The sequence below is a fragment of the Sinocyclocheilus anshuiensis genome, unplaced genomic scaffold (assembly GCF_001515605.1).
Source record: "Sinocyclocheilus anshuiensis isolate Anshui unplaced genomic scaffold, SAMN03320099.WGS_v1.1 scaffold1144, whole genome shotgun sequence".
Lineage (NCBI taxonomy): Eukaryota > Metazoa > Chordata > Actinopteri > Cypriniformes > Cyprinidae > Sinocyclocheilus > Sinocyclocheilus anshuiensis.
Window position 1 is genome coordinate 590,694 of NW_015551101.1, and position 11,967 is coordinate 602,660.

Consider the following 11,967-nt stretch of genomic DNA (forward strand, 5'->3'; position numbering starts at 1 on the left):
TTCATCACTTAGCTTGTCTGTTTTTGTTCCACAATCTGTGCGTCAATGATGGGGACTTTTCAGTTTTTCTGTAGGTTACATACACCAGTAGGTGGCGACAAATTACTGTGTTTATGAGTGAATCGTTGAATCATTTACCAAATCATTTACCAGTTTGTTCAAAACAGATTCAGGAACACAACATGTCTGTGTGTATGTATTACTTTATTTCCTGGTACGTTCAAGGAAAATAAATATAAAAATGTAGTCTTTTTGATTCCCTCAAGTTTATATTAGAACAGGTTTAACCTGGTTTATGTTTAACAAGTAGGAGCAAGGTTTTAAAACGGGTAGATTTCAGTATAAAGAGGCAAGCGAGTACAAACTCTCAGATCTATCAAACATTTTTATACCTCCGTTAAGCTTCAGAGTATTGAATCTATCACTTGAGTGAACTGTACCAGTTAGATTAATAGAATACAAATGATCATTTACAGGTTCCTATTGGTAGATAAGCTATGTTTAGGTGTATCTGTAAGTCATAAAGACTAGTGCATGATTAACCATCATGTCAAGCTGAAAAAAACTAATGCATGACCATAAACCAAACATACACAAGATTTGTGGAAGCTGCACTTTATTTGAAAAAGAAAGAGTTCACTAATTGTTCTTACATCTTTTAAATACATAAACAAAAAAAATGATCCGTGAGGACAACACAGAAATTATTCAGTAAAACTTCAAAATCAGTTCCGATTTGATTGAATTGCTTTCATATTTCAAACCATCCTTAGCCAACCCCTGGACAAACTGCCTACATGATTATATGTATATATACATTAAAGCACCGATCAACAGTGCTCGAACCGTCTCCCAGTCAGCGTTTCTCATATTTTACACTACAAATTTACAGTGATATCAATAACCCTGTCCGTGACCAATAGCTAGAGGAGCGTCCAGCTCCCGTTCAGTATTCCTGGACTTTTAGAGCAGGGTGCCTAACTTGACGAGAAGTCTGAAACATTCAGATCAGGGGCAGCCAGATCTTTACGGTCCATGTGAAAATGATGGCATGCCATGCATAATGCAGAACACCTCCCTTCCCAAGTGCAACACCTCACAATCACGGAGGAAGTGCTTTTCTACTCCAACAAATATCTCATTGCAAAACCCCTAAGCACAGTATCGATGAAACAGTATAACAAACCATTCACTAATGATTACCCTCCCAATAGCCTTGGGCTGCAAACATTTAATCTACGGGAAGTTGTTCTAGACATAAAACTTAGAGAATAGTTGGTGCTCTATCATTTAGCTTACAGGTGTATTTTTCACATAATATCTATTTTAAAAGTCTAAACCTTCATTATACAATCCAACACCCAAGAATAATGTTGAATTATTATTTATATTTTCCCCCGATGTATTTCGTAAACTCTGTTTTATTTTTTAGGCTTTAATTATAAATAAACACAAACGACACGCAAGAAAGGTCTACCGGTGAATACAATTAAAGTTGAAACTAAAAGATAAAGTGTAAAACAAAGTTACTGTTACTATTTCATAACACGTACTATATCAGATGCTGAGTTATACTCCGATTTAGGTCGACGTTCGCCACAAGACCTCTCATCAGAAGCTCCCGGTCGAAGGAAAAAAAACAACCTATAGCAGGAAAATCAAACTATAGCTTCTCAGAACACTAAATATCCAAGTCTTTCAATGCCCTTACCTACCTTAACAGATTACAAAATGTATGAGGAATCCCTTTATGGGTCCAACAGCAGCATCACTTGACATCTTAAACAAATTACGAAATGATTGCAGTATGCTCCCAGTCTTTCAACACACTTGGTTTACATCTTTGACGTCGAGTATGTTGTGGGATCAGCCCTCTGAAGAGCATCCCAGCACAGAGGACAGAGCTTAACATCAGGTTTGACATCAGGGAGCAACTTCATTTTGTGTTACATAAACTGCATCTGGAAAAAGAGACAATTAAATGTACGATTAAAATGATGCTTTAAACAACAGTGTGTTAAGTCTACAAGAAACAGTGTTCGCGACCATACCGTGATACATTTATGAATGAAACCTGGAACTGGGAACTGATTGGATAGTGAAGAGTCTGTATGATAGGTTGGAGGAGAGGGGTTAAAAAAATAAGAGGGTTTGATGTCAACCGAAAAGGAGAAACGTTTTAGAGGTGTTACGGAAAGTTGCAGGGTTTCTACTTCATGACTTTTCCAGTTTGGGGTTACTGGATATGTAAAATCATTTTATACAAACTGTACTCACAGAAAATGAAAAAGTGATTAAATATCTTGAAATATCTGTGCATAACTAGAAAAAAATATATTCCATATAGAAATCTCCATGACTTTTTAAAATATATTATCAGGGCTGAATATCAGTTTTAAAGGTGAATTCAGTCATTTATTCTTACTGTTATTTTACATATAACAATCAATTGTTGAAAAATAGATTATAACATAGAAATTAAATATATAACATAGAAATTAAATATATATATAAATTAAACATATTAAGAGAGAATGGTGTCAGTTTTTTTTTTTATAAAAAATAATTTTGACATTTAAAACACTTTTTAAAAGTAATGAAATATCTTCAAATTCCTGTTTAACTAGAAAAAAAAATTCCCTAAAGAAATCTCCACGGGTTTTTCAAATATATATTCAGGCATGAATATCACTGTTTTAGAGGTGAATTAATTTATTGTTACTCTTATTTTACATATAATTTAAAAAATAGAAATTAGGATAGAATTAAATGTTTAATATATACTTAAAATTAAACACAAAGAATAGTGTCAGTTTTATTTCTATAAAAATTGTAAGATTTAAAATACTTTTTAAAAGTGATGAAATATCTTAAAATATGTTTTAGAAAAAACATATACATACGTACAGGTGCAAATTAGAATATCGTGAAAAAGTTCATTTTTTTGTAACTTATTTCAAAAAGTGAAACTTTCATATATTCTAGATTCATTACATGTAAAGTAAAACATTTAAAAAAAAAATTTGTTTTAATTTTAATTATTAGAGCTTACTGCTCATGAAAGTCAAAAATTCAGTATCTCAAAATATTAGAATATTTACATTTGAGTTTCATTAAATGGCCAAATGACCACTTTTTTACAATATTCAAATTTTTTAATGCACCTTTATGTGTGTGTGTGTATATATATATATATATATATATATATACTGTATTAGATCAAAAGGGTGCTTCTACTAAATACTGAGCAAAGGGTCTGAATACTTAGGACCATGTGATATTTCAGTTTTTCTTTTTTAATAAATCAAAATGATAAATGTTTTACCTGGATCAGCTATAATCTATTTGTACAGTCTACATCTAGCAAGAGGCACGAGATGAAACTGACATGGCATGCAAGACCATCGGTGAGCACAAACACATGCGGTACCTAGACAAAAGACGAAGCTCTACAAGAAATCCTTGAGAGAGAGCTGTGCAAAGGGGTCTTGTCCTGGGGCTCTGAGAGGACTCTGACTGGAAGGGCTAGAGGCAGCGGAGGGCTAATGCAGAGAGAACAACACAGAGAGAGAGAAAGGAAAGAGCTTGGAGTGAAAGGGAGAAGCACAAGTGGACGAGGAGAGGAATGATCTGCAGTTTGGGAGGGAGTTCTCTGTCTTCATGGCCCATCAGAACACAATGGACCATGATTACGAAGAGTGTTAATAGAAAGCTACATTCATCACAAGAACAACGTAACGTACATGAAAGTTTAGAGAGATTGTAGGGGCTGTACCTGTGCACTGGACACTGATCCGAACGGATTGGATGGCCTCATGACCGGCTGTGTGTACATCATTGTGGGCTGGGTCATCATGCTCATAGAGGGCATCTGTGGAGGCTACAAAAATCACAACCATGAGGAATCATTCAGCTTACAATTTCAACAAATTGGCAGCTGGTTTCACAGCAGTTATCAAAGTTAACTAAAACCATAAAAAACTAAAACCTTTTTATTTGAAATAAAATCAACATTAATTAAAATGTAAAAAAAAACACATGGCAGCTTGTTGTTGAAGCAACATTTCTCATTTTCATTTAGATTAACCTGATGTACTAAAATAAAAATAAAACTGAAATACTAAAAAAAAAAAAAACTATATAGACACCAAAAACTAAATAAAAATTAGGGATACTCCGATCCACCTTTTTCGCCTCCGATACCGATTCCGATACCTAGGGTTCGGTATTGGCCGATACCGATCCGATACCAGTGAAGTTTTTTTCCCTCATTTAAATAAATGTAGAATTTATATATCTCTGTGTGTGGAACTGATAATCATTCTTTCACGATACCCGATATGAATATCGGATCGGCGCATCCCTAATAAAAATAACTAAAAGAGAAAATACAAAATACAAAAATCACAGAAATACTAACCATGCCATATCCCATCATTCCTGTAGGTGTTGTAGCAGGGAAAGTCATGATAGATGGTGGCTATAAAACAAAGAAAGACTAATAAGAACACTAAGTTCATATGTGATTCATTTCATTATATTTGCTCTGTTCCAAAAACCTTAAGACACTTTATTTTAGCAAAATCCCAGAATGCACTTCAGTGAGCTCAGTTAATAAAAGGCAGGCAAGGCAAGAAAAATGTCAATTATTTAAAAATTTCTTTCCAATAGTCTGAGTAGGATTGATTAAAACAGTTTAATGTAATGCAAATGTATTACTTAACCAATGTTTGTGTGCTGTATATTTAAGTACTGAACTGTTAGCTTAGCAACATGCTAATTTCAGATGCTACTGAAATCGATTGTTCAGTTGAGTCGCCTGTGTAGAGTGTTTTTGTGTCTGCTGCCTATATCAAGTCAAGTCAAGTCAAGTCTGCTTTATTGTCAATTCTTCCACATGTACAGCACATACACACAGAGAATTGAAATTGCGTTACTCTCAGACCCTTGGTGCATACAGATAACACTAACAGTAGAACATAAATACAGATAGATACAGATTTAAATATAAAATACAACTATACAATTATACAAATAAGGTAAAATGTAAAAAAATATATAAAGCAGCACAAGGCGCATGGCAGATAGAGTGCAAACCAGTGAGCGCCGCCATCCGTTCATGTTATCGGATATATAGTGTTCTAAATTGAACATAGGGGGATAGTTCACCCAAAAATGAAAATTCTTTCATTAATTATTAACTCGCATGTTGTTCCAAACCCGTAAGACCTTCGTTCATCTTCGGAATACAAATTAAGATATTTCTGATGAAATCCGAGAGCTTTCTGAGCCTCCATAGACAGCAACATAACTACCACGTTCAAGGCACAGAAAGGTAGTAAGGACATCGTTAAAATAGTCCATGTGACATCAGTGGTTCAACCGTAATTTAGTAAATAGATTTGCAGTCTAGGGGAGTCAACACTAATTATCAAAAGTCAGAGCCATTCTGCAGATTTTGTTCAGTCAGAATTGACAATTTAGCAGAAAATCGCATAGTTTATGATCAGACTCTTCAGACTAAATCTCAGCGGATTTCAAACATGTTTGATAGTTTGAGTTGATTTCAGAACACATTGTTTGCATTTGTCATTTGTGGCACTCATTTAGTGAATAATGCCCAGTTTTTCTCTGTAACCATTTACAAGGTCGGCAAGTGTGTGATGCCTAGTGTTTTAAAATCTGTTCAGATTTAAAAAGTCATGTAATGTATTCCAGCCTTAAGAGGTAAGGATGCTTCCCTAGAAGGTACGCAGCTCACTGGGTTTTGGAACAGAGCAATTTTATCAATATAAAGTACAGCTGTACCATAGAGACAGGGTTCCATGTAGTAGATGGAGCAGTTTTGGGTTGCCAGTTCATTCCACCAGTTAATTTTTTCTCTCCTGGTTGGTTCCAGTGGATATCACTGCGAAAACAGTTGACTAATATTAACACCAAATCAGAATATGAAAAATGTATATACCGAGCATCATAAAGGGCAAAATTCTTACTTTTTAGTGGTACCGTTTCCAATGCCCAGATCTATAAGTGAGAAAATATATATTTTATGAAGACTTTAAAGAGGTACATTTAAATTTTTTAACAAAGTTGGAAAATTAGGGGCACAAGAGAACATGTTGCTTTTCCGTTGTTTCTCTATGTAATCATGCACTAGATAGACATCACTGACCATTATGCTTGCATTTTTTGCAGCATCTACTTGATCAGACCTAACTGGCCTGCATGTAACATTTATACATGCAAAAATGCATTCTTTGTGAAATGGCCCCTAACAATGTATAATATCTTCCTTTTAGCATCATATTCTGACAAACACAAATTAATATGCAACTTTTGAATAATTGACACTTACTTCCAACCAAGTTGGCCAAGGAAGAATCCAGGTCGTCTGACACCAGTTTTTCTGGGAGCAGATTGGAGGACTGATTTGAACCGGCCACAGTGGGTTTCAAAATCCCTGCTGTGACATTCACAAATAAGACAGGTGATACACAATGGTGATTCAGAGTGCTTTACACAACCATAATGAAGCAAATAAGAAACATATAGGCATACAAGCCAAGTTTAAAATCCTTTAATGCTGTCAGTTCAGAAACGTCTGATTACATGTTGATGTGTTTTCATTTGATTTTACCTAAAATGCCTTACCATCTGTATCCAGGCTATTAGACGAGGCAGCTTTAGTACCGAAAACAGACTCAAAGTCAACACGCAGCTCCCCTGAGCTCTGTGGAGGAGGGATTTGTGGAGCTCCGTATCCTTCAAAAGGTACAAAAAGCCACTGAAACCTTCTCACAGAAGTCACAATATAGACTAGGACACCGTCAGAAGAATACACAAATTGAAACAATGCCAAATTTAAGTTCAAGTGCTGCCAATAAGTGGACTAGAGTCCATGTTAGTGGAGGGTAAACTACAGTCATGCACAAGACATCCTGAAAAACTACAAGGGATGGTTCACCAGAATGCAAAAACTGTCATCATTTACTCATCCTTGTGTCATTCTAAACTTCTTATGAACATAAAAGGTGAATTTTTAAAGAATATAAAGGAAATGAATGAGTATTCGGGCTGTCGAGCTCCAAAAAGAGGAGGTCACAATGAGGGTCAGTAAATGATGACAGTATTGTCATTTTTGGGAGAATTATCTCTTTAAGGATCTGATTTTGAATGGTGTTATACTATGTTAGATCAGACAGCATTAGAGACAAAGGGAAACATAAATCACAAAGGGGCGCAGCGCCACACAAGGCAACCTCCAGCCACAGGCTCCCTACCTCTGAATAGGCCTGCTACAGTGGAGGGCTCAGACTGGAAGGGAGAGGGGTTTGGGAGATGCTGGACCATAGACGGCTGACCAAACGAGTCTGACAGGCAGGCGGGGAGAAGGAGAAACAACACGGCAAGCGTTACAGACATAAAGACATTTGAGATTCAGAGAGGATTAGTAAAGAGCGTATTTAAACAGCAATATTAAGACAGCCATGTGCAGAAGGCAAACAGCATCCAGCAGGGATCATCAGAGGTTAGTCGCTGTACACTGCTTCAGTGCTCCTATGTTTCCAGACAGAGGAGAAACATAGGTGGGATGGTTTGCATCATGGTACCTGAGATTAAGTGCTCTATCCGCACAGTGCGTTTGTAACTGGTTGATACAGATGAACTTGAATCAATAAAGGGATTGTACTGATCTATAGTGGAAAAGGAAAAACAATCATTCACTTATAGCTTTATAGTTTAACTACTAAACCTTTACAAAGCAAAGGTAGACTGAGGTGAAAACTGGAATGAAATGCGTGATTTTCTGACCAACTTTTGTTGTAGAACTCTTCAGAATGTTTCATAAATAATATATATTATAATTAGTTGCTGTCAAATTATTGAAATATTTATTTGTCAGGTTTTATATGCCGGGTTCCACTCATGGTTTATATTTCACTTGCCGACCTTTGATAGTTATTAAAATTGCATCTTGCAAAGTCTTAAAGAAGAGCATTAAATATTTTCAATTTTTAAGATTTCAGTAATCACATGTGTTAACACATTATCTTTGATAGCCCTACTTTTATATATTACCCTTAAAAAGTCTGGGTTCCTTTATTTTTATTTTTATGAAATTAATATTTTTATTCAGCAAGGATATATTAAATTGATCAAATGTGACAGTAAATATATTAACAATGTTTTAAAATCTATTTCAGGAAATGCTGTTCTTTTGTACTTCCTATTCATCAAAAATAATTAAAATATAAATATTTCTTAAGCATCAAATTAGCATATTAGAATGATTTTTGAAGGATCATGTGACACTGAAGACTGGAGTAATGATGCTGAAAATTCAGCTTTGCATTACCAGAATAAATTACATTTTAAAACATATTAAAATAGAAAACGGTTATCTTAAATTGTAATAATATTTCACAATATTACTGTATTTTTTATCAAATAAATGCAACCTTGATGAGCATGAGACTTTCAAAACATTAAAATATTCTTACAGACCCCAAACCTTCGAGTGGTGGTTTATTTAACTTATTCTTTGTTCTTCAAATTTGGATATTATCATAAATATGTTGAAAGTTGGGCAAAGTAATCTATTCAGAATGTAGTTATATCATCTTGTTTATTTGACTTTCTATACACCCAGTTAACATGCATTTTTCCAGTTGTTTTGGTCTCACACTACCTACAACCGCTTTAATTTTACCTTTAAATCAAGATAAAAACTGTAATTAATGAAACAGCCCCAATATAACAAAGCCAAAACAAAGCTATATGTGTACAAACATTATTTGAGGGGTATCTATAGTACTGCCACCTAACCTCCATTTAGTCTCCAATTACAGACTGCATTCTTACTCAGAAGCTGAGCTCAACTGTAAGAACGATGTGACCGAACTTAATCAGAGGATTCCTGATTTGACACAACGGGATACTGTGTATGCAAAACAACGAGGGAATTTCAGCGACCAGAAAAACTCAAACTAATTAAACACTTTGGATGGGTGGATGGGTGGGTTGGAAGAAAGAAACTAAAGCGTGTTTACCACCAAAAATCTCATGACCTGATGTCCTAGAGGAGAAACTAACACCATCTGATGACATAACGGGTAGATGAGCACCATCAAAAACAAGTTTGGTTAGGAAAGGGTTTAGGTTTGGAATGGAGTCATCTACAGCTTCAGAAGAAGAGAAAGGATCTGAGCAGGCAAAAGGAGAGAGAGAAAGAGTCGAACAGGAGGACATTAGAATGAGACTCAAGTTAACACAGAAGGCTACAGCATGCTGAATCTCTGAGACAGTCTCACGCAAAAGGTCTCACCTCCCCATGCCGTGGCCACAGAGGTTCCGGGCTGCATGCTTGAATGAAAGTTAGTCTGGAAGTCGAAGAGGTCGCTCTCCATCTTCAGGGCACTGAGGATCAGAAAACAAAACAAAAATGACTTAATCCCCAACCGATTTAAAGGGACAGTTCACCCAAAAATGAAAATGACCCCATAATTTACTCACCCACAAGCCATCCTAGGTGTATATGACTTTCTTCTTTCAGACGAATACAGTTGGAGTTATATTAAAAAATGTCCTGGCTCTTCCAAACTTTATAATGGCAATGAATAGGCAATGAAAAAAGTACATCCATTCATCATAAAAAGTGCTCCACGCAGCTCCGGGGGGTTAATAAAGGCCTTCTGAAGTGAAGCGATGCGTTTGTGTAAAAAATATCCATATTTAAAACTTTACAAACTGTAATCTCTAGCTTTCGCTAACTGTCGTACGCACGTTCACGAGAGAGTGGCATTCCAGTGGATTATGTAGGACGTAGGTGTAGCGTAAACTCCGGTGAAAGGTGACGAACGCAAAAGCGCAGAGGACAGAGCAAAACCAGTCATGTCATGAATTAGAAGTACAAAACGAGAATTTGTTAAAAAAAAAAAAATGTTGAAGGCTTTCAATAAAAGCCAAGAGGTTTTCCTTTGCTGTAAACAAAACAAAACAAAACAAAACTCGCAAGACTAGCATATTCTGACCGGAGCTTGGAACGCTGGAATGCCACTCTCTCATGAACGTGCATATCACAGTTAGCGGAAGATAGAGATTACAGTTTATAAAGTTTTAAATATGGAAATTCTTCTTACAAAAATGCATTGATTCGTTTCAGAAGGCCTTAATTAACCCCACGGAGCCATGTGGAGCATTGTTTATGATGAATGAATGCACTTTTTTGGGCTTCGAAATCTCAACCACCATTCACTGCCATTTATACAGCTTGGAAGAGCCAGGACAGTTTTTAATATAACTCCTATAGTAATCATCTGAAAGAAAAAAGTCATATACACCTAGGATGGCTTGAGATGTCACACTATGAAGTGATTTGATTGGCTAACCCATTGGAGCAGCTGGGAGTGGAGAACAGGTCGATGGCAGGAGCTGTGCTGATGCATGCTGCTGTGGTGGAGACTGGAGAAGTGTCGGTCGTGGGAAACGAAGGCCTCTTGGAGAGCTCCTTCAGCCTCTGTTCCTGCTTACAAGAAGCCAAGAAACCTTTTAGACAGGAAGGAGCCATCTGATTGGCATGGAGAATAACCTACCAACCACTTTTCATTCATTAGTGTGATGTTTTGAGGATAAATTTGAAATGTGATACCAAGCTTATTCAGATAATTGTTTTAACAATTATCCACCTTAAAGAAACCTGTTAAATATTATTCAAAGTAGGGCTGCACGATTATGACAAAAATCATAATTGTCGATTATTCCCTTGAAATTGTAATTGCGATTAATTACAAGTGGTTTGGTTTTTACTTTCAATTTAAAAAAAAGCATGGTATTATAATGTTGTACTAAAACTAAAATTAAGACAATGGAAAAAAAACCTTAAGATAAACCTGTAGAAAGAAAAAAAACACACACACATCTTAAGCATGCAGAATAATGTAAGTCCTTGAACGATTACGTAATTGTGACATCCGTAATTGGAATCACGATTAGAAATTCGATTAATTGTGCAGCCCTAATTCAAAGATTCAATATGATAATCTTTGCAAATTCTGGCAGTCTGGCAACTTTTTCTACCATTTATCCCATAACCAGAAGTGTGTATTGAAGCAGCGCGGTAAGTTGAACACAAAGTTTTTTGATTAAAAAACCTGTGTACTCGGACTTATGGAAGTAGCCAGCCAATCACATAAGAAGTTTTCACCAACTCTTGCCAATATTGTGTGCAATATATGCATTTTATAGTCTACGAATGGTTTATGAGCTTCAGACACATATAGAAAATCACCCATGATTAATCTAACAATCAAAATATTGTCCTCTAAGGCCACATACACACTGTAAAGCTTAAGGAGTGACAACTGTATTTAAATATGTAAGAGACTCCCCAAAATTACAGTTTTGTGTGTGTACAGAACATTTCTTTTGTGTATTTGGTGTAATGAAATGTGTTTATGCGGTTTAAGGTTAAAAAAAAACATTATTTTCCACATACTGTACATTATTGTTTCTCCTCTATGCCCCGCCTTTCTGAAACGCGTCGATTTTTACAAAGCTCATCGGCCTGAAAAGCGAGGTGTGCTCTGATTGGCCAGCTATCCAGTGCGTTATGATTGGCCGAATACCTCTAAGCGTGCGACAGAAATGTTACGCCCCTTACCATACTGTGATGCCCTGTCCGGCCGGAGCGACGAGACAAAAACATTAAAACCCATTATAAACGAGGCATTTGTTGCATCCAGTGGGGACATAATTACGGATTATAATGACTTATACTGTCTTTTTACGCATTGCATCACGCCGCGTAAACATAAAACCATGTCTGCATTTGTGATCGGAGAAATGACAAAACAACAAGTGCTACTCTACACTGCTCAAAACTCGCGTTTGAATAGTCAGTGGCAAATTCTTTAAATATAAAAAACATACTTACAGTCTGTGAGTCAGAACAGCCGGCATTGTAGTCTA

General features: G+C 36.0%; 1 protein-coding gene across 14 annotated transcripts in view; it reads right to left on the reverse strand.

Moving 5' to 3' along the window:
• Positions 1 to 610: 610 nt before the first annotated feature.
• LOC107662770 (phosphatidylinositol-binding clathrin assembly protein-like) overlaps positions 611 to 11,967 on the reverse strand; it is a 23,038-nt gene continuing 11,681 nt past the window's right edge. For 2 of the 14 annotated variants that reach the window (XM_016452854.1, XM_016452851.1), the window contains 13 exons: positions 10,389 to 10,522; positions 9,326 to 9,417; positions 9,051 to 9,203; positions 7,611 to 7,694; positions 7,281 to 7,370; positions 6,652 to 6,762; positions 6,356 to 6,463; positions 5,994 to 6,024; positions 5,809 to 5,908; positions 4,421 to 4,480; positions 3,776 to 3,880; positions 3,431 to 3,542; positions 611 to 1,961 (listed from right to left, as the gene is read on the reverse strand). In XM_016452854.1, coding sequence (XP_016308340.1) covers positions 3,450 to 3,542; positions 3,776 to 3,880; positions 4,421 to 4,480; positions 5,809 to 5,908; positions 5,994 to 6,024; positions 6,356 to 6,463; positions 6,652 to 6,762; positions 7,281 to 7,370; positions 7,611 to 7,694; positions 9,051 to 9,203; positions 9,326 to 9,417; positions 10,389 to 10,522 — 1,161 coding nt within the window. In that variant the 3' untranslated portion in view covers positions 611 to 1,961; positions 3,431 to 3,449. Of the gene's footprint in view, positions 1,962 to 2,051; positions 2,108 to 3,430; positions 3,543 to 3,775; positions 3,881 to 4,420; positions 4,481 to 5,808; positions 5,909 to 5,993; positions 6,025 to 6,355; positions 6,464 to 6,651; positions 6,763 to 7,280; positions 7,371 to 7,610; positions 7,695 to 9,050; positions 9,204 to 9,325; positions 9,418 to 10,388; positions 10,526 to 11,967 lie in introns of all 14 variants that reach the window. The other 12 variants (XM_016452852.1, XM_016452850.1, XM_016452855.1 and 9 more) reach the window with 11 other exon arrangements.